This window comes from Macaca thibetana, chromosome 11 (genome assembly GCF_024542745.1).
Source record: "Macaca thibetana thibetana isolate TM-01 chromosome 11, ASM2454274v1, whole genome shotgun sequence".
NCBI lineage: Eukaryota > Metazoa > Chordata > Mammalia > Primates > Cercopithecidae > Macaca > Macaca thibetana.
Window position 1 is genome coordinate 72938891 of NC_065588.1, and position 27689 is coordinate 72966579.

Consider the following 27689-nt stretch of genomic DNA (forward strand, 5'->3'; position numbering starts at 1 on the left):
CTGGCCAACATGGCGAAACCCTGTCTCTACTAAAAATACACAAATTAGCTGGGCATGGTGGCACACACCTGTAGTCCCAGCTACTCAGGACGTCAAGGCTGCAGTAAGCCATGATTATGTTATTGCACTCCAGCCTGAGCGACAGAGCAAGACTCTGTCACCAAAAAAATAAAAAAAAAAGAAAAGTCTATCTAAGACAAATTCTTAAGTGAAAAAAGCAAGGTGTGGAACAGTTCACACAGTTAACATATGATGTTTTATGGATATATATGCGTATATCTTAAGATTTTGGAAAAACTATGATTAATCATGATAAATTTTTGGAAGTGTTGGAATGAGTAGGGAGGAAAATAGTTTTATTTTAATTATCTGTCTTATTTTTTTAAAATGTTAATGTATGTGCAGTTATTACTTCTGGAATTAAAAAACTGATTTAAAAAATCAAAGAAATGAAAAAAATGTTGACTTTCTAGATAGGCAGGTATTTTGAATAGGATTCTGTGGGAATATGACAATATGGCAACTCATTGCTGATGGCCTATAATGGAAAAAGGCCCTAAATTCAGATAGATGATTTCACTTTTATTAGTGAAATATTTTTGGCCATGCCATCTTCTCTCTGAGTGAAGCTTAGAAGGTTAAAACTTAGAGTAGAAAACTAAGGAATACCAGATATTGCAACTACAACAGTTTAGTTCCTCTTATCTCCCTGAGACACAGAATTTTTAATGGACTGCCTTTGGGTGTTTGTACCGTGCCTCGTCTCATTTACCATGTGCATTAATTATTTAGAAGTCGGAAAAAGGGTTTTTACTGATGGAAGTGCTTTCTAAGGTTTCACCAGTAAGACTTCACCTGTCTGGGAATGATTTAGGTAAGGAAGATAAATAGTCTGTTAAGAGAATTGAGAAAAACAGAAGAAGACCTATAGTAGGAGGGATTCAGGATAAAAATCAGGAAGAAATTTCCGATCATAAAAACTGTCACAGAACAAAGCAAAGGTTACTTGCAGAGACTGTGGTCTTTCATTATGACAGTTTAAAAGGAAATTATTATCTATCTAGGATGATATTATTACTTTTATTAGAATTATATAGATGAAAGAGACTTTGGGCCAGGTGCAGTCACTCACGCCTATAATCTCAGCACTTTGGGAGGCTGAGGCAGTGGATCACCTGAGGTCAGGAGTTCAAGACCAGCCTGGCCAATGTGGTGAAACCCCCTCTCTACTAAAAATACAAAAAATAGCTGGACGTGGTTGCAGGTGTCTGTAATCCCAGCTACTAGGGAGGCTGAGGCAGGAGAATGGCTTGAACCTGGGAGGTAGAGGTTGCAGTGAGCCGAGATCACGCCATCGTACTCAAAAAAACTAACAAAAGTTGAATTCGAGATTAATTTTGAGGCTAAAATGAGGAAAAATCATGCAATGAATGAAGTAACCAATTATAGAAAGAATACACCTCAACAATGAGGGGCAGATGAATTAAGGGGACTCTCAGGTTCAGTGACTTGGAAATATTCTCTAGAGCACCTGATTCTAGCAGCATATCAAAAGCTAAGCAGTTGTGGAGGAAAACTCACATGTTTGGGGGATTTCTGAGATGTCCAAGGGGCTAACTACATCACAGACATTTTCTACATTAATATCTGTTAAAAAAATCAAGAAAATTTACCAATTCAAAAACCAACAAATGAAGGGGGCATACCCTTGAGTTAAAAAGTGAAACATAAAAAACAGGCACACAAAGACATACTATGAAACAGAGCAGAAGAGAATGAATGGGTTACATCCTGACTCTGCCCTCTCATCCATTTACCCACTTCAAGCTATACTGATAAATATACCAAATTCTGAGATTCACATGAATATCCCCAAATTTGTAGACAAGCAAACTCAATGGGTCTTCGTACATGTTCCGTTTTCTCACTTTACATAGCTACAAGTGGCTGAGAGAAAGGCAGATGAGATGGGGAAAGTGAACTATGGGACTGACTCTCATGCAAGTGAAGGCTCTGGGGATACTCATTAACATGTGGAAACTGATGTCTGCAGATATTCCCCTATGCGAATAAGATGTAATTCTCACCTAGATGGAGTGAATAACAACTCAGCAAAGAGAGCAGGATCCAGGTTTTCTAAGGCAGCCTGTCTTGCTTGTCTCAGTCAAGCTTATTTCTTCTGCACCCTTTTTCTTGAGGTACATGAAAGTAAAGAGAAGATGAAATACTTTGTCCTCAAACAGAAACTAAGAATGAAAACCAAATGGGCTCAGATATGGAGGGAAGAAAGTTAAAACGTCCTCCACACAGTATCACAACCAATGAAATGGCTATCAGAGCTATTTAAGCCTGAGCAAGATGAAAATAAATAGCATGGCAACTATGTAAGCACAGATAACTTATGTAACTTTCCTCAGGTCATAGAATTAAGATGACAGCGCATGGAGGTAGTGCGTCTGGCCTGAGAAGTCTGGATAGAAAAATATTTTGACTTACTAAACTGTCTCCTACATAAGATAAATCAGCTGAGCCAACTACAGTTAGAATTCCAACTCTAAGTTTGATTCCAAGGTGTAAATAAGCCAATGAGTGGAGCCCCTGGTTCCTGATGAAATAACCTTAGGACATAAAACAGTCAGGATACATCTCTACAATGATGGACCAGGAACCTGGGGAAAGGGTCAGGGACAGCTGGACTGGGGAAGATTCTGAAAGTGGTCTGATAAAAGTCTAGGCCTACAATAGTTACCGTACATCTATACTGTACTAATGAAGTCCTGATAAAAAATAGTTTACTTGTATTTATTTATTTTGAGATGGAGTCTCCCTCTGTTGCCCAGGCTGAAGTACAGTGGTGCCATCTCAGCTCACTGCAACCTCTGCCTCCTGGGTTCAAGCAATTCTTCTGCCTCAGCTTCAAGAGTAGATGGAACTACAGGTGTGTGCCAGCACGCCCAGCTAATTTTTGTATTCTTAGTAGAGATGGGGTTTGACCATATTGGCCAGGCTGATCTCAAACTCCTGACCTTGTGATCCACCCACCTCGGCCTCCCAAAGTGCTGGGATTACAGGCATGAACCACCGTGCCTGGCCAAAATTTACTCTTAATATCTTCCTCAACAGGAGTCTTGGCAGGGGTCCAGCATCGCCGAGTCAAGGCACTCAACACCGTAACTGTCGCCCTTTTCATTCCTAAGGTAAGTGTATCTGAACCATGAAAGTGTCCTGGACTAGAATCAGGGGTTGGAGGAGAGTAAACACTAGTAGGTGGGACCAGTTCCTTCTTATTCATAACAGCCAAATCAGTGGCCTTTTTTCTTTTAAAGACAAAATGCAACGAAAGCCCAGTTTGTTCCCAATGTAGGTTTGGGTGAGTGATGTGTGGACATTAGTCCTGTAGTCTAGGGGTCATTCAGAAAAACATAAACGACCTTAAGTATATGTCAGCATAGAAGAGGCAAGCAGATAATAGGGAGAGGTGTGGAAAGGATGTGGGAGGTCACTGAGAGCATGTTTTGACTTTTTCACATTTTCCCCTAATTTATACACAAGGCTATAGCATAAAGCTTCTCTCAACTGCTTTAATTGCCTGATGGTAGCAATCTAAAAGGTCTATTTTTAATAAAAATTCATTTACTTCCTCTTACAGCTATGCATTAATTATAGCCAATTATAAAAATAGTTTCCTGACATTGTTGAATTGTCATAAAAAAGCTAGCAAATAGTGTATTTGACATTGGATCCGAGGGTTAATCTCAAAGCAACAAAAGTATGTCTTTCTGTCCAGTCATGACACATACTAGCATATATCAAATTCATGGCCTATTAGTTGTTGTCTACATATTTGATTTCAGGAATTGTTGATGCATCATTAGTTGTTTGCAAACCACCTAATGTGTAGATGTCTACAGACTCCCCATATATTAGAGATCCCACGTAGTCATTATGTTAACTCACTGTAAAGGGTTAACTCACCTACCTCTTAGGCTTCCTACGAGGATTAAATAAAATAATGTACATGAAGCACATGACTAGCCAGGAGTTTGAGACCAGCTTGGACAACGTGGCAAAAACTCATCTCTACAAAAATACAAAAAAACTTAGCCAGACATGGCTGCACACACGTGTAATCCCAGCTACTTGGGAGGCTGAGGCACGAGAACAGTCGGAACCCCGGAGGTAGAGGTTACAGTGGGCCAATATCGTACCACTTCACTCCAGCCTGGGCAACAGAGCAAGAGTGTCTCAAAAAAAAAGTGGATTTAACATTTTAAATGTTCTTAGATTTGAGTAACCTTTTTTGGATCATACATGCCTTTGAAACTCTAATGAAAGCTGCAGACTTTCTCCCTTGAAAAAAAGTGCATACACATATAAGAAGGGCTTTCACTGATTGCTGTCTCAGTTGGGAGGAGGAGAGGGTCTTAAGCTTGTTCAGTCAAGCCTTTCTGATTTTCTCCACTTACCTCCCCACGTATGGGTGCTCAGGAGGTTCCTTTGGGCTTACAGGTGCCCTGGAAAATTGCAGACGGTGCGAGTCAAATGGCAAAGAGTAAAACCTAGTGGCACTGCTGCCACGACTACACCTTAAGCTCCTAAGGAGTAGTAAAATGATGGAGTGCTGCTGCAAAAGAGAAATTTGCTCTCAAATACAGAATGAGGCAAGGCTCTTGGTGTTGAGAGGTCTCTGATTCATGAGGCTCCTGAGGAATCTCGCTCTTGCGGGGGAATCTTCTTTTCTTCTCTGAGTGCATTTGCCATTTCCTGGAAGCAGGATGCATTCTCAGACAAGCTCACATCCAGCAATCCATACTCTTGCTCTCTTCCTACTTTAAAATATATACATTGTTGCTTCACATACTCATTATTTCTTAACACAAAATCCCATTATCTTCTGTTTCATAAGGATATTGATGGCTCTTGAAGGCTGACCCCAAGTTATTAGCACTGATTCTCTTCACAAATGGGAACCGCTGTCTTCAAATTTCCTGGACAGAAGAAATTTTCACACACCTCCTCCTCCTCCTCCAACAAAAATATCAACAAAATAGGTCACACGTTACTTTTAAGGAAGCAAAGTTTAGAAATAAATCAGTTCTGCTAAGTCAGGTTAAACATTTTGATCTTGCTGGATTCTTGTACACATATAACTCTGTAAATGATTTTGGAGGTTTCAGGTTTTACACACTATACTATATTGTTATATAACAAATTATTTCAAAATTTACGTCTTAGAAAAATACTTATTTTCACATAGTTTTAGTGTGTCAGGAGACCAGGTGCCGTTTAAGCGGGTGGTCCTCGCTCAGAGTCTCTCATAAGCTCGTGGTTGAGAGGTCAGGTGCAGTTGCAGCCATCTAAAGGCTTGACTGGAGCTGGAGGATCCGCTTTTAAGGCAGCTCACTTTCATACCTGACAAGTAGTGTTGGTTCTTGGCAGGAGGTCTCAGTTTGTTGCCAGGCAGACCTCTCCACAGGGCTGCTTGAATGTCTTCATGATATGGCAGCTGGCTTCCCCAACAGCTACGGATCCAAGAGAGAACAAGGTAGAAACCGTGATGCCTTTTATGCTCTGGACTCAAAGGTCACACACTATTTTCCCACAATATCTCATTGGTTCCACAGGTCAGCTCTACTCATGGTGGGAGGGTGCAAAGGCGTGCGTACCAGGAGACAAGAGTCACTGTGGGCCTTCCTGAAAGTTGACTACCACATATGCTAAATTATACATATTCTCTTTAATTCTCTGGTCTTGCTTTATCTATATCACTCTAAAAAATATGAGTGCAAAAAAACTGTCCTCACTTCACTTCAAATAGGATTGTAGAGTACTGTCAGGTGTGACTTGTCAATATAGCAAACCCTGTGCCTCATTCCAGCTCTAAGTAGTCAGTACTTATTTTGTCCACAATTCAATGAAACACAGAAATTTGTGAAATGGCTTATAGGAAAATCTTATAATTGATTAACTTGGTTAGAATTCAAAGTATTATGATTATTTATTTAGTTGAGTCAAATAATATGAGTGACAGTTTAAAACGTATCTCTATGTTGTGGTTAGTGATTCCAACATTTACACAGAACAAATGTTTAATAAATAATTGTTAAATTTTAGAACCAATAAGTGAATACAGAGCCGAGCACAGCAGCTCACGCCTGTAATCCCAACACTTTGGGAGGCCAAGGTGGGCAGATCGCCTGAGGTCAGGAGTTCGAGACCAGCCTGGCCAACATGGCGAAACCCTGTCTCCACCAAAAAAATACAAAATTACCTGGGCATGGTGACATGCGCCTGTAATCCCCAGCTACTAGGGGAGGCTGAGGCAGGAGAATCGCTTGAACCCGGGAGGCGGAGGTTGCAGTGAGCCGAGATCGCGCCATTGTACTCCAGCCTGGGCAACAAGAGCGAAACTCCATCTCGGGGAGTTTCGCGCTCTCCCGGCTGTCTCCCCTGCTGTGCGCCGCCTAGGTGTCCGGGCGATCCATTGGCAGCAGCAAGGGCCACGATGACAGACTACGGCCAGAAGCAGTGCAGGAGTCCATCTACCCTGACTCCTTCATGGTATTATCAGAAAATCCACCCAGTTTCACCATTACTGTGACATCTGAGGCTGGAGAAAATGATGAAACTGTCCAGACTACCCTCAAGTTTACATACAGTGAAAAATACCCAGATGAAGTTCCCCTTTATGAAATATTCCCTCCGGAAAATCTGGAAGAGAATGATGTCTCAGACATTTTAAGATTACTAGCAGTACAGGCTGAAGAAAATCTTGGTATGGTGATGATCTTTACTCCAGTGACAGCTGTGCAAGAAAAATTAAATGATATAGTAGATCAGATAAAAACTAGAAGAGAAGAAGAAAAGAAAACAAGAAACAGAAGCAGAAAAGGTTGAAAAGCAATTATTCCATGGCATCCCAATTACAATAGAGAATTTCTTAAATTGGAAGGCCAAGTTTGATAAAGAATTCTTGGAACTTAAAAAGAAAAGCATAAAAGAAGAACGAGCAAGAAAAAATAAATTAAGTGGGAAACAACTACTTGAACAGATCATAATCTTGACACATCTGATATCCAGTTCTTGGAGGATGCTGGAAACAATGTGGAGGTAGATAAGTCTTTGTTCCAAGAAATGGATGACTTGGAGCTGGAGGATGATGAGGATGATCCGGACTACAATCCTGCTGACCCAGAGAGTGACTTAGCTGACTAATGGACGTCCCCATCTGCAGAGAGGCTTAACTGCCACAGCATCTGTGGCTATGCTCAGAGGGTTTTGATTTTCCTTTCTTTTATTCTAAGAAAAATTATTTTCAGGAGAATATTCTTCTGATAGCTTTCATCATTGAACTTGACAAACTGACCTTAAAATTTCAAAAAAAAAAAAAAATCAGTTTTGTTTCTACACACTAACAATGAACTATTTGAAAAGAAAAATTAAGAAAACAATCCCATTTATAATAGCATCAAAAAGAATAAAATACTCAGGAATAAATTTAACCAAGGAGGCAAAAGGCTTGTATGCTGAAAACTACAAATCATTGATGAAAGAAATGAAAGAAAACACAAATGGAAAGACATCCTGTGTTCATGGATTGGAAGAATTAATATTTAAAAAGTGTCTATCCTACTGAAAGTGATCTATAGATTCAATGCAATCCTATTCAGTGGTGTTTTTTATAGAAATAGAAAAAAAAAATCCTGAAATTCATATGGGACCATAAAAGACCCTGAATAGACAAAACACTCTTGAGAAAGAACACAGAGGCATCACATTTCCTGATTTTAAAATACATCTCAAACCTATAGTAATTAAAACAGTATGGAACTGGCATAAAAACAGACATACAGGCCAATGGAACAGAATAAAGATCTTCAAAGTAAACCCACACACATACTGTCAACTGGTCTTTGACAAGGATGCTAAGAGTACACAAAGGGGAAAGGACATTTTATTCAACAAATGGTGCTGGGAAAAGTGGATATCCATATGCAAAAAGGATGACATTGGACCCTTATCTTGCACCATACAAAAAAATCAATTTGAAATAGATTAATGACTGAAATTTAAAATATAGAACTATAAAACTGTAAAACACTTAGAAGAAAACATAGGTGAAAACTGCATGACATTGGGCTTGGCAACAATTTCTTGGATACTACAGCAAAAGCACAAGCAACAGAAGCAAAATTAGACAAGCAGAATTAAATTGAACTAAAAAGCTTCTGCACAGCAAAATAAACAGTCAGCAAAGTGAGGAGGCAATCTACAGAATGGGAGAAAATATTTGTAAATCATGTATATGACAAGGGATTAATATCCAAACTATTCAATGAACTCCTACAACTCAAGAGCAAAAACTCTCAGATAATCCAATTAAAAATGGGCAAAAGACTTAAGTAAAAATTTCTCCAAAGAAGAAATACAAATGACCAGGTATACGAAAAGATGCTCAACATCACTAATCATCAGGGAAATGCAAATCAAAACCACAGTGAGATTATCACTTCACACCTACTAGGATGGCTATTATGAAAAAAATAAAAACAAAAAACATAAGGGTTAGCAAACATGTGGAAAAACTGGAACCTTTGTACACTGTAATGTAAAATGGTTCAGCAGCTATGGAAAATGGTATGATGGATCCTCAAAAAATTAAAAATAGAACTACCATATGATCCAGCAATTCACTTCTGTTTATATATTCAAAAGAATTGAAATTGGGATCTCAAAGACATAAAACATTCTCATGTTCATTGCAGCATTATCACAATAGCCAAGATATGGAAACAAACTAAATGTCTATTGATGGATGAATGGATAAAGTGTGGTATATACACACAATGGGATATTATCCAGCCTTTAAAAATAAGGAAATTCTGCCTTATGTGACAACATGGATCAACCCCGAGGACATTATGCTAAGTGAAATAAGCCACTCACTGAAGGCCAAAGGTGAGGTATCTAAAATAGTCAAACTGATAGAAACAGTAGAATGGAGGTTGCCAGGGGCAAGAGTAGGATATGGGGAGGTGCTGTTCAATGAGTATGACGCTTCAGTTATATAAGATGAATAAGGTCTAGAAATCTGCTGCACACCATTGTGTCTATGGTTAACAATACCATATTGTGCACTTAAAAATTTAAGAGAGATCGGCCTGGCGCGGTGGCTCATGCCTGTAATCCCAGCACTTTGGGAGGCCGAGGCGGGCGGATCACGAGGTCAGGAGATTGAGACCATCCTGGCTAACGGTGAAACCTCATCTCTACTAAAAATAAAAAAAATTAGCCAGGCGTGATGGCAGGTGCCTGTAGTCCCAGCTACTCAGGAGGCTGAGGCAGGAGAATGGTGTGAACCTGGGAGGCGGAGCTGGCAGTGAGCCGAGATTGCACCACTGCACTCCAGCCTGGGCAACAGAGCCAGACTCCATCTCACAAAAAAAAAAAAAAAAAATTAAGAGAGATCTTGCATCAGATGTTCTCACCACAATAAAAAAATTAAATGGACAAAGTAATATAATTCATCGAGGATAATAACAACAGAAGAAACATGTGGTAGAGGCAAAAGTAGTAAATGGGGACAATTCAGGAGGCTTCCAGATGAGTCTGCTACCACCTAGTTTTGTAACTTTAAGAGGGTTTCTTAAATTTCCCATCATTTTCCTTTTTGTGAAATGACTAAATCTGGATAATCTCTAATGCTATCTTTAGCTCCAGTAGTGTGTGAAGTTATATATGAAACTATATTTATACAACAATGCCCCATGCCTTCCAATCTGTTTGCTTCTAAATCCATTTCACAATTATTCTCTAACAAGGTCTATTTTTCTCTTTGAATTTTATTCTATTTTAGCCACTATTCTGCATTCCTCCATAATTCCATGCCATTCTTTTGCCAATCTATCCAATCAGTGTACTTTCTTAGCTGTCTTTATAGTCCCCTGAATATATTGTCTCAATTTGAGCTATAGATAAGAACTCTACAGTTATCAAGATGGACTCTGATTATATCTAAAAAGTTTGCTTCGAGATTCAACTTCAGCATGTTTTCCTAAGCATGCCTGCTTCTGCTCTTGCTTTCTTTCTTCAGTTCTTCATTTAATAACTATTTCAGTGTTCCAGCAGTAAGCAAGACAGACATGGACCCTGGTTATGTTGTTCCAACTTTTCAGCTGCTTTTAGTATTTTCTCTTTGTTTGAACTGTAGAATTCTCAGGAGTAAAAACGTCCACAGAGCCAGGCAGGTAATGAAAACGGGTAAAGCAGGCCATAGACCTGGTAGAGACTGAGCAAGAAGGTCGAGACGGCTTGTTTGCTAGATGAACTAGAACTCTAGATTTTAAAGTGAACTCTGATTTACTGATTTTTGCAAAGAAGGCTAAACATTTCTTTTATGAATACTCCACATCATATACCTGTACCAATATTCCTAATACATGGGTACCCATGAAACATTTTCTCCAGTTCTCCATGCCTAGTTTCTTTACACTCTCACTTCATTCAATGCTTTATTAATATTTATGCCGCTTAACTTTTCCAGTCAGTGTCCTTTATTTACTCTAATCTTCTATTTCTAGTCAATGCAAGACATAAAGGTAAGGCGGCTCAAGATTAAAAATTGAGATTTTTGGCCAAGTGCAGTGGCTAACGCCTGTAATCCCAGCACTTTGGGAGGCTGAGGTGGGTGGATCACGAGGTCAGGAGTTCGAGACCAGCCTGACCAACATGGTGAAACCCCCTCTCTACTAAAAATAGAAAAATTAGCAGGGCATGGTGGCACGCCCATAATCCCAGCTACTCAGGAGCCTGAGGCAGGAGAATCGCTTCAACCCAGGAGGCGGAGGTTGCAGTGAGCTGAGATTGCACCACTGCACTCCAGCCTGGGCGACAGAGCAAGACTGTCTCAAAAAAAAAAAAAAAAAAAAAAAAAAAAAAAAAAAAAAAAAAAAAAAAAAAAATTGAGATTTTTGACTGGGTGCGGCAGCTCACGCCTGTAATCCTAACACTTTGGGAGCCCAAGGCGGGTGGATCACCTGAGGTCGGCAGTTCGAGACCAGCTGACCAACGTGGAGAAACTACTAAAATTACAAAATGAGCCGGGCATGGTGACGCATGCCTGTAATCCCAGCTACTTGGGAGGCTGAGGCAGGAGAATCGCTGAACCCGGGAGGTAGTGGTTGCAGTGGGCCGATATCGCGCCATTGCACTCCAGCCTGGGCATGAGCGAAACTCGGTCTCAAAAAAAAAAAAAATTGAAATTTTTGAGTGAAAATGACTTATGTCCATGTTAACATATGACTGAAAACAATTCGGTGCTCCAAAGGCCGACCCTGAGTCTATCTAGCTGTAAAAGATGACTCCTAGTTTGGGCCAGGACGAACAGAATAAAAATACGCTCGTGCTGAAAAGAGAAAAAGTAGCTGTGCTGGGAGGACAGATACAGAAAAAGCCAGCAGCAAAGTTAACTGAGAAACTTCTTTCTCCCACAGCCGTGCAGTAGCTATGACACGCCAAATCCACCCCTCTTTAAGTGACTGGTGCTCTCTTACTAGTGTCGCTACTTTATTACTGAAGGTACCTAATTACTAAATTGCTGTATCCTCAAGACAGCATCCAATCCCTCGTAAATCCCAGCTTTTCTTCATCCCGCCACAGAAACCGCTTCCCATGCAGAACTAATTCCGGCTCTCCTTAGACCCTCCTCAGACTCCTTTGGCGGGAAACTAATCTTACAAAGGAGGCTTCCTCCTCCCTTTTCCAGTGGCATTTCAAGCTTCCTTTGGAGTGTCCTCCCTCCTGATTTACAAATTAACCTGATGTTATCGGAGTACAGGCTTTTTCCCGGTGGTTTCTGGCCTAACAGGAGACAGATTAGTAAGTACCAGGATCTGTAATAGGTCAACTTTCATGATCTCTGCTAAATTCTGAGCTGTTTAGACAGCTGAGCTGTTTTAACAGCTAAAAAGAAAGACAAATGCTTTCTAAAATTGTCCCATCAGCCCATTTACAGGGAGCACCTCCCCGATACCACCCTAAAATCCTTTAAAAAATGGCTTTAGTCATTTTTTTTTTTTTGAGACGGAGTCTCGCTCTGTTGCCCAGGCTGGAGTGCAATGGCCGGATCTCAGCTCACTGCAAGCCCCGCCTCCCGGGTTCACGCCATTCTCCTGCCTCAGCCTCCCGAGTAGCTGGGAGTACAGGCGCCCGCCACCTCGCCCGGCTAATTTTTTTTGTATTTTAGTAGAGACGGGGTTTCACCGTGTTAGCCAGGATGGTCTCGATCTCCTGAACTCGTGATCCGCCCTTCTCGGCCTCCCAAAGTGCTGGGATTACAGGCTTGAGCCACCGCGCCCGGCCGGCTTTAGTCATTTTATCTGCTTTGCATTTAAGCGAATTCAGTTTAAGTGGCTTCAGTTCTGAATTCCTGGATTATGTCGAAATGTTGCAGATGGCGGTGTGTGGGCTTTGAGCTCGTAAATTTTTTGTGTGGTACTAATTCAAGACGATTGAGAGCACGTTGGGATCATTTTTAAAAGGGTTCTCGGCAGGGTGTGGTGGCTCAAGCCTGTAATCCCAGCACTTTGCGAGGCCGAGGCGGGCGGATCGCTTGAGGTCAGGAGTTCGAGACTAGCCTGGCCAACATGGTGAAACACCGTCTCTACTGAAAATACAAAAATGAGCCGGGCGTGGTGGCGGGCGCCTGTAATCCCAGCTATTCGGGAGGCTGAGGCAGGAGAATCGCTTGAACCCGGGAGGCGGAGGTTGCAGTCAGCTGAGATCGCGCCATTGCACTCCGGCCTGGGGGACAAGAGCAAAACTCCATCTCAAAAAAAAAAGGGGGGGTTCTCTAGGAGGAAGCCCTGAGTTGTATCCATGTTTTTCTGGGCGTCCCCCGGAGGCACAGGTTGCGGGTGACCTTTTCAAGTGTGGAGGAAAGGGGAGCTGCTTTTGTCTTCAGGAGTGATGCAGGTCTCAACTCAAGCCTGACGGCCCCAAACCTCCCTGCAGTTAGCTGATGGCTCTGCCCGAGTTGCTGAAGAGGGGTCCTCGGGTTCCCGGAGCGGAAGTGGGAGCGCGTGGGGTGGGCCTCCTCGACTGCCTGGGGCTCCAGACTTGTGCTGCGTGAGGCTCCGGAGCTCTGTTCTCGCTCCTGAGCCGCTGTTAGGTTTCCCAAGCGACTGTCTCAACCGCCCGGCCGCCTCCCCCGGGCAGCCAGAGCTGCACATCTACCTCTGGCCGAGACCCGCCCCCGAGCCGCGGCGCCCACGCCCAGAGCCCTCCGCCGTCCCCAGCGCAGTGCAGCAGAGAGCGCTCCAGTCCGGGGCCGGGCCGCGCTTTCGCGCACGCGCGGAGAAACCCGCGCCCTCCGAGGGGGGAGGGGACAGAGGGGGCGTCACGGGGGCAGGAGAAAGAGGAGGAGGCCCGCGTCGCCTCCGGCGGGGCTCGCGCTCGCCCCGCGCTCGCCCTCCGCCTCGCCCGAGCCCCGGGAGGGTGAAACGCTCTCTCCCGGCATGCAGCGGGAGGAGGGATTTAACACCAAGATGGCGGACGGCCCGGATGAGTACGATACCGAAGCGGGCTGTGTGCCCCTTCTCCACCCAGAGGTGAGGAATGGTGCTGAGTGCATTCCTTGCTCTGCGGCCCTCCAGCCTTTCTTCCCCGGCCTCGCCGAGGGCGGCGGCCGACGTGTGTGGGGTAGTGGGACGTGCCGAAGTTGGGGAGGGTGGGGAGGCGAATCCAGGCCCGAGCGCGGCTGCGAGCGGATAACGGGGGAGGAGATAGCGGGGCGGGCCCGACCGGGGCGGGCTCTGGGACGCAGTCCCTGGCTGTGCCTGGAGGACAGAGGTGGGGATGTTGATGGTTCTGCTATGTCGCCGCGCTGCGTTTGAGGGCAGAGGCGGAGGGGCCTGGTGCTGTTTTTGAACCGCAGCTTAGCCCCTAGTCTTGCTCCAAGCCTCTTGGGGCCAGGTGGAAGCGCGTCTGGTTTTGATTTCTTTTTCATTCGCCAGGGTGAATGACGGTATCTATTGCTTCCCTTTAGCCCACTGTGAGGGGACAGTTTCATGGTCATAGTGATGTCCTTCCAGATAATGCCATGGGCAGCACCTCAGGCACCTTGTGTCGGGCGTCCTTTTTTGAGCATTTGTCCTTAAGCGATTAAGAAGAGAGGTCAAAACTTTTGGGAATAGACCCACAGTCACATTAGCTTGTCAAAGTACCGTTTTTCTAGGAGCTAGGGGTGAACAGTGCAACACGTTTCCCATCACAACATGAGTGTCCTCTCATGTAAGTAAACAGTGCCCCGCTCCACAGTCACTCACAGTCTGTGCTTGTTTACCTCCGAGTTTGTAGCTGAGCTAGTGCTAGTTAAGGCTTGGAAGCAGTTCTTGATGCATTCTGACTTTTAATGATCCACAGTGATGTGGGTACGGGGCAGCGGCACAGTTTCCTGAAGAACTCGGGTAGTTTTCATGAGGTTGAAGGATGACAGTCGTGTTGTAGGATGAACAAACATGGAAGTCTCTACCTGGTTACTTTGCAATAGAGTGATTCTGTTTTCTTCCGGATTTGGGTTTGTACCGTACCACTAGTTTTGTTAAAAAGTGAATAATGACAACCATACATGTTAACACAACCACCCTCTCATTCGTCACTTTGGTTTATCAAAAACACATGGGACAGTTCCTTCGGAATATATACCTGTGGCAGTCTCAGTAGAAAAGGCTACTCTGGGTTTCTGACAAACAGAACTGTACAGTAAGACTAAACATTTGTTTGACCAAAGTGGTTACATTTTCAGAACTGGCATTGTAGACATTTCTTTTGGTTCACTTAGGCCCTAACATACGTCAAGAAATAGACAAAGTAGTTTTCAGATGTTGCCTTAAAAATTAAGTGATTTCTATTCATCTCTTCCTGTGAAAGTATTTAAAACATTTATGTGTTTATCCAGTTTATGTTTTTGAGACGGGGTTTCTCCCTGTCCCCCAGCCGGGAGTGCACTGACAGGATGACAACTCACTGTAGCCTCTACCTCCAGGGGTCAAGTGATCCTCCCACCTCAGCCTCCCGAGTAGCTGTGATCACAGGCTCGCACCACCATGCCCGGCTGATTTTTTTGTTATTTGTAGAGGAAGAGGTCTCCCTGTGTTGTCTAGGCTAGTCTTGAACTCTTGAACTCAAGTGGTCCTCTCACCTTAGCTATTTAAAGTGCTGGGCTTACAGGTATGAGCCACCATGCCTGGTCTATCTTATGTATTTTAGCATACTGTTCTTAATATACCTTTGCTTTGTAATATAGCACTGTTGTTTGCTACTTCAGGAATAATTTTAACTGGCAACAAATCCAGATTATTTGGTGTAGTAGAAGGCCAGTGTAGGCTTGAAATTTAGATATCAATCTTCAGGTGGCCATTCGATAGATAGGATATTACTAGAAAGTCAGCCTCCTCATTGACAGTGCGAATTGGCATACAGAATATATACCGTTCCTTTTTACCCAAGAAGCACAAGGTCTGATTATTTTAATACTTTGTATGGACCTTAAGTGTGTACTACATGGCTGAGGTCTTTCTGCATTTTCTGTGGTTAGTGTGTGCACCTGGTGCAGACCTGGGGTAGTTCTGCTGCCTCCTGGCAGTGTGTTCTTGGGCCAGCTATTAATAAATCTCTGAGTTCTAGTTTCATCATTTATAATGGATAAAAATCGATAACTATTATAATGGATAATAGTTAATAAGCTGTAGCGAGGATTAACTGAGATAACATATTTTTGTTGTTAAAATAAGCAGTGTTTTCAGTCTCTTTTGGAAAGAAACCCATTCTCTGTCGTGGTAAGTAATGAAATAATAGTACTTTTAACCTCTTTTTGGAGAGAACATAGACTTTGCGTCAGACAGACTTGGATTCTAATTCTGAAATTCAGTAACTAGGTAAATGACCTGAGACAAGTGCTTAATTTCTTTAAGCTTCAGTTGTAATCAGAAAATGGAGATCCTGGCTGGGCATAGAGGCTCACACCTGTAGTCCCAGCACTTTGGGAAGCCGAGGTGGGAGAATCACTTGAGCCCAGGAGTTCAAGACCATCCTGGGCAACATGGCAAAACTCTGTCACTACAGAAAATACAAAAATTAGCTGAGCATGGTGGTACACACCTGTAGTCCCAGCTAATTGGAGGCTGAGGTGGGAGGATCGCTTGAACCTGGAAGGTTGAGGCTGCAGTGAGCCATGATCGAGCAGCTGTACTCCATCCTGGGTGACAGAGCAAGGTTCTGTCTCAAAAACAAAAAACAAAAAACAAAAAAAAAGAAGAAAAGAAAATGGAGATGCTGCCTAGTTTACTTGGCTGTAAGGGATTAGGTGAGGCTGTATGTTGAGGGTCAAGAACTGGCACATTGTCGGTGCTCAGTTAATGTTAACTTCTTTTTTCTCTACCAGAAGACAGGGAAGTGTTACACATTTATTTTGGTTTTGGTGACTGATTTAAAACTTATGTGGGTTTTAATTTAGTGGGATAGGATCTTGCAGGAACAAATTTCATTTCACTTTTTATCTTCAGATTTAACACTCTCACACAAAAACAGTTTTTCACCTATTTGTTAAGCAGATGAATTATTTGTAAAGAAATGAGCATTGCTTAAATCTCTTTATTAGTATGCAAACTGCCCACTGTTAAAACCTTTCTTAGAGGATTATACAATTAGATGAATGCCTTTTTAGAGGTATTTTAGGTAAGATCATCTTAGTTTTTAATGAATTAAATCATCCACTCATTTAATTGGTCATTTAAACGTCTGTTTATCATGTTTGGGTAAGACATTGTGCTGGAGTCTGTGTGAGACTTAAGGATATTTTTGGTATTCAGTGAGAGGCAGTATAGAATACTGGTTAAGAGCCAAAACTGGCCGGGCATGGTGGCTCACACCTGTAATCCCAGGACTTAGGGAGGCCCAGGCGGGCGGATCACCTGAGGTTGGGAGTTGACCAGCCTGACCAACATGGAGAAAGCCCGTCTCTATTAAAAATACAAAATTAGCCATGTGTGGTGGCATATGCCTGGAATCCCAGCTCCTTGGGAGGCTGAGGCTGGAGAATTGCTTGAACCCGGGAGGTGGAGGTTGCAGTGAGCCGAGATTGCACTCCAGCCTGGGCAACAAGAGCGAAACTCTGTCTTAAAAAAAAAAAAAAAGAGCTAAAGCTATGGTGACAAACTGAAAATGTAACTTCTGCAACTTACTGTTACCATGGTCAAAGTACATTTTTCTCGTTTGTAAAGTTGGGTTAATAGTGCCACCTTTTACAGTTATTGTGAATATTAACTAGGATAATGTTTATAAAGCAGTTACCATAGACCTAGGCACATAGGCTGCCAAGTGAATTGTACCTTCTAAAGGCCCTGGCATATCCTGAATACTGAAAGGGAAGCTGCTGTTACTTTGTTTTCTTTTGAAATAGGTGATTATTTGTTTTATCGAAATGAAAGAAATTAAAGGCTGTTTTGGATAAAGATGAACTGATTATCAAGGGATTAGGGTGCTAGTTCTAGCTCAGTGACCTTGAGCTAGTAGATACTTAACTAGTCTTAGTTTTGTTGCTTTTAAGGTAAAGTAGCTAGACAAGATGACCTCTAAGATTTCCTCAAACTCAAATGTTCTGGTTTTAAGTTGTGATTTTTCAAGATAATCAACTTGAGCATTTGTCTACTAGGTACATAGCATTGTTTAGGTTATATGGGTTAAAATAACATAAAAAGAATAGCATATGTTTTCCAAAAGGTAAATAACTAGTTGGGATGTTGTATGCATGTGAAACACTTAACGATTCAAATAAGTACTGAATTAAGTAATGTAGCTTGTAAGTGGTATCAGATTCCTGTCATTTAGAATGGTTAGAAGAAAGGCTTCGGTAGAGGGACGGAGACCGTATGTTGGTCTACTGGTCCAGCAGACTAGCTATGACCAGCTTCCATTTTACCTACTAGTACATCCTTAGTAAGTCATCTCAGCTCTTTCATAGAATGAGATCACAGTATCCCCTTCTGCCAGAATATCATAGGGGCTATTTCAGAATCATCTGACTCAGAGCTTTGAACTGGATTGCCTAGATTATCTAGGGCTTTCATCTCTTTCTTTCTTCCTTTTTTCTCGATTTCAAAACTTCTGCTGTTGCCTTTTTTCTCATTTTCCTCTCTCTTTTTATGGTAACGTTTTTTATTTCACATTCATTTTATTTCTCATGATTTTTTGTTTGACTATTAAATCGAACCATTGCTGTTATCTACTGTCCTCACAGATTTCATAAAATCTACTTTTTGAAGTTTTTTTTTTCTTTTGTTTGAGATGGAGTTGTGCTCTTGTTGCCCCGGCTGAAGTGCAATGACGTGATGTTGGCTCGCTGCAACCTCCGCCTGCCGGGTTCAAGCAATTCTCCTGCGTCAGCCTCCTGAGTATCTGGGATAACAGGTGCCTGCCACCACACCCGGCTAATTTTTTGTATTTTTAGTAGAGACAGGGTTTCACCATGTTGGCCAGGTGGGTCTGGAACGCCTGACCTCAGGTGAGCCACCTGCCTCGGCCTAAACTGCTGGGGTTACAGGCATGAGCCACCACACCTGGCCATGAAGCTTTTCTTTAATAAAAATGATTTTGCCTTTTTCTATTACTTTTTGCCCTATTATGTGTATATATTATGTGTATATATATGTGTGTGTGTGTGTATATATATGTGTATATGTATTTGTACACATCTGCTTTCAGAAAGCAGATACAAAATTACTTTGAAAGTTGTTTTTCTTCTGATAGGTTACCTGCAACTCTTTTCCTTCAAAGCACTTCTTTACGAAGTCACTAGGATTTGATGCCTTTTTAAAAAATTCAGCAAAAATGCTACAGATCGTATAATAATCATCTAGATTTTAAAATAATGTATATTTTAAAATACTTTGTATTAAGCATAGTAACTACTATGCTTAGTATAGTAACCATTGTTAAGCATAGTAACCACTGAGCATTACTATTAAGCTTAGTAATCACTGAGTCAATAGATATAAAATTAAAATGTGATTAATTGATGAAACTTCGTGGATTGTGCTCAAAGCCAAAGTTGAAAATTACTGACGTATAGAACCAAAAAATTGTTCTGGTTTTGAGAAATGCCATCCTGCGTCGGCTTCTTTGTTTTATTTTTCTCATTATTTTTATTTAATTTGGGAGAATCTCAAAAGTATTTATTAAGAGTGGACTGTGGAGTCGACGGATATAAGAGTATATAGGTTAAAAGTGAGCAATGGTGTTAGGATTCAAATCTCAATTCTGCTCCTTACTAGCTTGTGATCCTGGGCACGTTACTGAACTCTGCGTCCCAATTTTCCAAACTAAAATGGGGATATAATAACACCTACTTTATGAGGCTGTTGTGAGGATTAAGTGAGATAATACGTGTGAAGTTCTGTGTTGGGCACTTAGTAAACACAACAAATGTTGGCTGTTAATATTGTAGTAAATAGTATCTCAAATTGATAAACAATTGTAGTATGCATGTATTAGAGTGGCTAAAATAATTAGTATTGGTTGTCTCTGGGGATTGAGGAGAGGATGGGCAGAGGACTTCTTATTATAAGCCCTTTTACCCTATTTGATGTTTTTAAAGGTGTGTGCTTTGCTACAGGGAGTGTTTATTGGGAATCCAAATATGGTCCTGACCCTTCCTAGGTCCCAAAGTAATAAGGTGTACAAAACAACACATTGGAAAGTAATGTAAGATTAACTGTAGACCTTCAGATACCTCAGGATAGATGAGGGAGAGTGTGTCTGTGTGTATTTTTTAAAATTAGAAGTAATTTGTGGTCCTCCTTTCCTCTAGAGAGGGTTGTAAGGGTATGTTAAGGTAGTCAGCATTGAACAGTTAAGGTGTCTTAAAATGCAGTGTGCTGGCCGGGCTCTGTGGCTCATGCCTGTAATTCTGGCACTTTGGGAGGCTGAGACTGGCAGATTACCTGAGGTCGGGAGTTCGAGACCAGCCTGACCAACATGGAGAAACTCCGTCTCTACTAAAAATAAAAAATTAACTGGGTGTAGGGGTGCATGCCTGTAATCCCAGCTACTCGGGAGGCTGAGGCAGGAGAATCGCTTGAACCTGGGAGGCAGAGGTTGCAGTGAGCTGAGATCGTGCCATCCAGCCTGGGCAACAAGAGCAAAACTCCATCTCAAAAAAAAAAAAAAATGCAGTGTACTTTTAACAGAACCCACAACAATTACATAATCCAAAAAGACGTTTCACTGTTAAGGTTATGTAAAATTCTCTTTCAGTGCATTATCTGATTATAGTATTATTTTATGAATAGATTTTATTACAGATGGATAATTTAAGAGTAAAATCAAATATTTTAAATTTGGAATTTGAAAAATAATGATTCAAGACAATATTATATTTGTAAAATCCATAAATAAAATTTGACCCAGTGGAATAATTTGACCTAGGATAAAATATCTTCTTTTAAAATTTTCTTAAAGTAGAGCTACAGGCAGCTAATTTGAAAGTACAGTGAAACTTCAGCCTTCTGTGAATGAGATACTATAAACTTAATATCCTGAGTTACAGAGAGTTAAACAGAATACTTTTTTGTTTTTGTTTCAATTCTTGTTGCAAATTTGCCAAATTATTTTCTAGGGTTAATACATACTAAACATAATAGAATCTTTCTTTGATAAATCAGAACATTATAGTGTCTTAGGATCATCTTTCTGATTATCAGTGATACTGTTAAGGATATGAAGATGAAACATTAACTGTACCTAAGACATTTTTTGTGTATATATGTCAAATGGCTTACATTTTTATCAGTTGTTGTATTTTAGGAAAAATCAAGTGAAAAATTGCTTCTGATTGAGATATTAGTATACCCTACCCTTGTTTAGTTTTTAAGAATAATTTTTGAATTATGAATACTCATTAATTTATGAGGGATTTAATGAAGTTTGAACAAAACTGATGAACAAAATTGGTAGTTACCAAAACTGTCCCTATTCTCGTGGGAAAAAAAAAAAAGTTCTTTGAGTTGAAGACAGAAGTTTCTTGTTGTGTAAGGATCCTCTTGTTGCGATGTCAGCAACCTTGTTGAAACGTAGTTGGACAAAAAAGGGAATTTACTGTCTCAGATAACCTAAACTCAGGATGCAGGGATGCAGTTGAAATCAAGGACAACTGGAACCTGAGCTGAGAATGCCACCAAAACTCTCTTATCTCTCCTCCCTGTCTCCCTTTCAGCTTCATTTTCTCCAAATGCAGAGCAGCTGCTGTCTTCCGTGTAGCAAGGACAGAGATGCCAGCAAATTGTAAATGTGAGCCAGGCACTGTCCTAAAAATTTTGCGTATATATTCATTCATTTAATCCTCACAGCTTTTTATACCTATTTTACAAATGAGGAAACAGAGGTATATAGAAAGGTTAAGTAGTAATCCAGGTTGTATTGTGTGATAGAGATGATAGAGTTGGATTTTCTAGGCACTAGCTAGCTGTGGTTACAAATGGTCTTATTTGTGTTTTGTTTTTAAATTTTTTGAACAGACTTAATTTTTTTGTTTTAGACAGAGTCTTGCTCTGTTGCCCAGGCTGGAGTGCAATGGCGCAATCTCGGGTCACCACAAGCTCCGCCTCCCGGGTTCGGGCCATTCTCCTGCCCCAACCTCCTGCGTAGCTGGGACTACCGGTGCCCACCACTGTGCCCCTCTAATTTTTTTTTTTTGTATTTTTTGTAGAGACGGGGTTTCACCGTGTTAGCCAGGATGGTCTCGGTCTCCTAACCTTGTGATCCTCCTGCCTTGGCCTCCCAAAGTGCTGGGATTACAGGCGTGAGCCACTGCGCCCGGCTGAACAGACTTAATTTTTTAAGAGCAGTTTTTACGTTGGTAGCCAAATTGGGCAGAAAATACAGAGAGTTCCCATATGCTCCCTGCCTGTACACATGCATAACCTCCCCCAGTATGGACATTCTGCACCAGTGTGGTACACTTGTTGTGGGAGATGAACCTACATTGATGCATCGTTATCACCCAAAGGCCATAGTTTACATTAGGGCTCACTCTTTATGTTATATAGTCTATGGTTCTTAACACTTGTTTTTTTGAGATGGAGTCTAGCTTCGTCGCCAGGCTGGAGTGCAGTGACACAATCTCAGCTCACTGCAACCTCTGCCTCCCGAGTTCAAGCGATTCTCCTGCCTCAGCCTCCCGAGTAGCTGGGATTACAGGCACGCGCCACCACACCCAGCTAATTTTTGTATTTTTTTTGTTTTTAAGTAGAGATGGGGTTTCACTATGTGTTACCCAGGATGGTCTTGATCTCCTGACCTCGTGATCCGCCTGTCTCATGATCCGCCTGTCTCGGCCTCCCAAAGTGCTGGGATTACAGGCGTGCCACTGCGCCCAGCCTTAACACTTGTTTTTGTTTCTTTGGGAGGGGGATGGAGTATTGCTCTTGTTGCCTAGGCTGGAGTGCGATGGCGTGATTCTTGGCTCACTGCAACCTCTGCCTCCTAGGTTCAGTCAGTTCTCCTGCCTCAGCCTCCCGAGTAGCTGGGACTACAGGCACGTGCCACCACACCCGGCTAATTTTTTGTATTTTTAGTAGAGGTGGGATTTCACCGTGTTGACCAGGCTGGTCTCCAACTCCTGACCTCAGGTGATCTGCCTGCCTCGATGTCCCAAAGTGCTGGGCTTACAGGTGTGAGCCACTGCACCCGGCCAGTTCTTAACACTTTAAGAGTAATGTGTGTCTGCCATTATGTTGCCATATAGAATGGTTCCATGGCCTTAAAAATCTGTGTTCTGCCTATTCATATGTCCTTCCCACCTATCCCTGATTTTTTTTACTGTCTCCTTAGTTTTGTTTTTTTCCAGAATATCATATAGTTGCAATCATGCAGTATGTACCCTTTTGGATTGGCTTCTTTGGCTTAGTAATATTCATTTAAAGTTCCTCCATGTCTTTTCATGGCTTCATAGTTCATTTCTTTTTAGTGCTGAATAATATTTCATTTTCTGGATGTATCAGATCCATTCACTCACCGAAGGATGTCTTAATTGCTTCCAAGTTTTGCTCGTTTACTTTTCACAGTAGTTCTGCAAAGTGTATATGTTGAGCTGTTTACAGATTAGGAAACAGACTCAAGAGAGGTGAAGTAGTTTACTCAGGTTCACATCATTAGAAAGTTGTCATAGTTTATATTAGAACCTAAACTCTTACTTCCAAGCCCATAATCCTTATATGTACTTTGCCGTATACATGAATAGGTCAAAACACAATTTATTTTTTACTTATTTTTTACAATATAGTAGGAAAACTTTATTAGAGTTAACTATCAGTTCTTCCTTGTTATTAAAGGAACTAGGGGAGGATTCATTTTTAGCAGTTGCTCTAAGGCCACTTCTTTTAGTAACCTTTTTACTTGAAATAATAAAACTACATTTCCGTAAAAGTCCTTCTCTTTGAAATTTTTTTATTCAGTCTATTGTTTTGCTTAGTATAAATTAATAAGGTAAAATATACTTTTGGCTGAGTGATGGCTCGTACCTGTAAATCCCAGCACTTTCGGAGGCGGAGGTGGGAGGATCGCTTGAGCCTAGCAATTCCAGACCAGCCTGGGAAACATAGTGGGATCCCTGTCTCTACAAAAAATAAAAGAATTAGCTGGGTGTGGTGATGCATGCCTGTAGTCCCAGCTACTTAGGAGGCTGAGGCAGGAGGATTGCCTGAACCCAGGAGGTTGAGGCTGCAGTGAGCAGTGATCATGCCACTGCACTTCAGCCGGGATGACAGAGTGAGTCCCTGTCTCAAAAAAAGGAATATGTACACACACACACACGTGGCCCCCCTCCATCCCTAACAGCCTTTGACAGCGGGTGTCTCTTGTTGAAATAACCCTAGGTGTAAATAAGGATGGAGATGAGTAGTCTCAGTATTAAATCTGTGGCAGAGCTGATGAGAGGACAGATGGTGCTGATTGAATTATAGGTGTCTCAAGTTTAAACATTTTTGAAGAGTCGTACTGTCATTTGTATTATCTGTAAATCTCTTCTAAAGATTTGTTACTGGACCACATTCTCCTACTTAGTACAGCTGTTTTGGAATACATTTCAGGGAGAATAATGTACCTCAAATGCCTCATCCAGCAGTTAGTAACTCTATGATCTTGGGCAAATTACTTAATCTTCTGGGTACCTCAGTTTTATTATCTGAAAAGTGGGGTTAATAATACCTACTTCTTAGGGTCCTTATGAGATTAAACGAGTTAATATACCTTTTGTAGATTTTAATTTGTATATGTTTTACATTTTAATATCTCTGAAATTGGGATTTGTGACTTATAGTTAATGGTGTCTGTTGCTTTAGCCAAACTGCAATAGTGACTGTCAGTGCCTGTGCATGTGGCATCTTTGTGGTTATTCCTTTTCTTTTTCTTTTCTGAGACGGGATCTTACTGTGGCTGGGACTGCGGGTGTGCACCACCATGCCTGATTAATTTTTTGTATTTTTAGTAGAGACAGGGTTTTGCCATGTTGACCAGGCTAGTCTTGAACTCCTGGGCTCTAAGCAATCCACCTGCCTTGGCCTCTCAAAGTGCTGGGACCACCATGCCCGACCTCTTTGTGGTTATTCCTGATAGCACAATTGTATACCTGCTGCCCCCATTTCATTAGCAATCCATTTAAAGAGAATTTTAGAGAGGAGTTTGATTACTGATTGTTTTCTGAAAACTGTTGATAACTTCCAGAAGATCAAGAAAACCATCAAAACTTGTGGAATATGTGTCAGTGGCTTGGAGAAAGAAATCCCAGAGATAATAGTGACATTGTTTTAAGAAATGCTGTATTTCAGTGTTCTTGGTGGCTGGTAAACAATATTGTGATGAATTAACAACTCTAAGTTGTTATAGTATTAACAACTGTAAGTTGAACAGTGATTCCAAAGAGGCTAACCTTGAGCATGAACAAGTTTTAGCAATACAATAACTGATTTGTTTATCTCCTTTTGATATAGCCAAAAGAGTGATGTTTTAAAAATCCAAGTAAGTCTGTAAAATGTTTTTCAATTAGTGTAAATAATCCTTTAATTAGTAGAAGTAAAAATTTGAAGTGATAAAAAAGCATTCAGTTCAGTTGGCAGTATTTTCTTTCTTAGTGGTACATACAGTAATGGTGCATATTATAATCAATATCATTTTTTGATTTTATGAAATTCTGTCTCTAAGTAAAATTTAGAACAATACCTGGCAGATAGAGTTAGCTATTGTTTTATAATCTTTACTTTCTTTCTGCAGTTCCAAGATTTTAAGAGAGCATGTACACTGCTGTTAATCCTGTTTTTAACCCTAGAATTTTACCTCCCTATATTCTTTCACTGAAATTATAAATATTCATTAATCTTTATTTTTAATTCTGTGAATATAATCATGAATAAATTCTAGACAGTGTTTTCTTTAGAAATTTTGCTTTCTCTTTGACCACTCATAATATAAATAGCCAGAATCTTCCATCTGTTTGTGAGAGGTTAATTAGCTTGATTTCAGAAATTCCCATTATTTAAACTTTTTTTTCCTTATTTGTGTCCTTTTTCCATTGAATAATTGATGTAATCAAGTCCCAAAAAAGGGTACAGTTGGAAAAAAAAAGTTCTTGACAAACTAGAATCTAGTCTTCTAGCATTGCAGACCATATATAAACTTAAACTTTCTGAACATTATTATCCTAACATCTGATTCATTCTATACTGTTGAATAATGTATAGATAATTTTAAAGGTATCAGAAATTTAAGTTTCAGCATGGGTTTTTTTAAGCCTTAAAGGTGACACATGATTATTGTAAAAAATTTAAGTAGTACAGAAGGATATATAGTTGAAGGTGAAAGTCCCACAGTTCCCTGTCCCAGCAAGCACAAACTTCTCTCACTCCTCACGGGTAAATATTACTTTTGAGTACACTCAGAATTTTCTGTGCTTATACATTTAAATATATATTTTACATACATGTTCATGTATATTTATTTCCTTGTTTTTATTACATAAATGTTATAAAATCTGTATTTTTCTGAATGCGGTTTGGACATAGCTCTATTTTAGCACATAACGATCTTCCCTGTTATTTGTAGTGTCTGGACCTGCATTGTTCGATGGTGACCACCACTGACATGTGGCAGTTTAAATTTAATTAAAATGAATAAAATTTAAAATTCAGTTTTTCAGTTATACAAGTCACATTTCAAGTGTTTATTAGCTATGTGTGGCTAGTGGCTGTTGTTTTAGGTAGCACAGAATTATAGAACGTGTCGATAATCTATATACAGAAAGTTCAATTGGACAGCATTGTTCTGGACAGTTTTTAAAAAAACATGTATGTATTAAAATTTTTTTTACTGTATAACTTTTTATTGAGGCATATTTTGTGATAAATTGTGCACATTTTAAATGTTCAAGTTGATAACTTTTCCTTAACTTTTAATTTTAAGATAATTGTAGATTCACATGCAGTTATAGGAAATAACACGGAGATATCTCATGTACCCTTTACCTTGCTTCTCCCAGTGGTAATACCTTGCAAAATTATAGGACACTGTAGTATAGGATAGGACAGGATAGGATAAGACAGGATAGAAGAGTATATAATAGCACAACCAGGAAAGTAACATTGGTACAGTAAAGATACAGCACATTTCCTTCTCCATAAGGATTCTTGATATTGCCCTTTTATACCCACGTGGTCTTCCTTCTAGCCCCTAGCCTCTCCTTAACTCTTGGCAATCACTAACCTGTTCTCCATTTCCATTAGTTTGTAATTTTAAGAATGTTATATAAGTGGAATCATGTAGTATGTAACCTTATGGGATTGGGTTTTCTCATTCAGCATAATTCTCTGGAGAGTCATCAGGTTGTTGTATCAGTACCTTGTTCCTTTTTGTTACTGAATAGTATCCCACGGTATGGATGTGTTAACCATTCACCCATTGAAGATTATCTGGGTTGTTTCCAGGTTTGGGTTATTAGAAATTAAACTGCTTTAAACATTTGTGTACAAGTATTCACGTAAGCATAAATTTTCCTTCCTCTGGGAGTGCAATTACTGGGTCATATGGTAGTTGTATCTTAATGTTTGTAAGAAACTGACAAGCTGTTTTCCTGAGTAGCTGTACATTTTACATTCCAATCAGCAGTACATGAGTGAGGGTGAGGGAGAGCTGCATCCTCACCAGCATTTGGTATTGTTACTTTGTTATGATTTTTATTGTTGTATTTACTTTCTAATTGGTCTTGGGGTCTCTATTTTGAAAGGGCCACAAGGCAAGTAGCCTCACTCTCTAGGAGAGCCCTCGCAGGGATTGGGGAGATGAGTTAGGTTTGTGCGTGTGTGTCAGGTGAGACACATGAGGAAATGAAACCAGAATGAAATGAGATTTATTCATAGGGCCCAGAGAGGTTAAGCTTAAGGAAGGATGCCGGGAGCTTAGGTTAGGGGGTAGAGAGAGAAAGAGTGAGAGGGAAAGGAGGCTATCAGTGGGGCTCTGCCTTTTTTAAAGTACATGGGCATTATCCTGTAGGCTTTCTTGTGGGGGTTGTGGATTGGCTAGTTTAAAGCAAACACTCGTGAAGGGAGATCTTATTTACATGACTCTGGTGTTGATCATTAGGTTTTCAT

At 40.8% G+C, this 27689-nt stretch overlaps 1 protein-coding gene and 1 pseudogene across 3 annotated transcripts in view; both read left to right on the top strand.

The window, feature by feature from the left end:
• Window positions 1-2656: 2656 nt before the first annotated feature.
• On the top strand, window positions 2657-7386 carry LOC126931635 (RWD domain-containing protein 1-like; annotated as a pseudogene).
• Window positions 7387-12868: 5482 nt separating this feature from the next.
• ZDHHC17 (zinc finger DHHC-type palmitoyltransferase 17) overlaps window positions 12869-27689 on the top strand; it is an 89697-nt gene continuing 74876 nt past the window's right edge. Inside the window, exon 1 of one of the 3 annotated variants that reach the window (XM_050749295.1) lies at window positions 12869-13607. In XM_050749295.1, coding sequence (XP_050605252.1) covers window positions 13515-13607 — 93 coding nt within the window. In that variant the 5' untranslated portion in view covers window positions 12869-13514. The remainder of the gene's footprint in view (window positions 13608-27689) is intronic. The other 2 variants (XM_050749294.1, XM_050749296.1) reach the window with 2 other exon arrangements.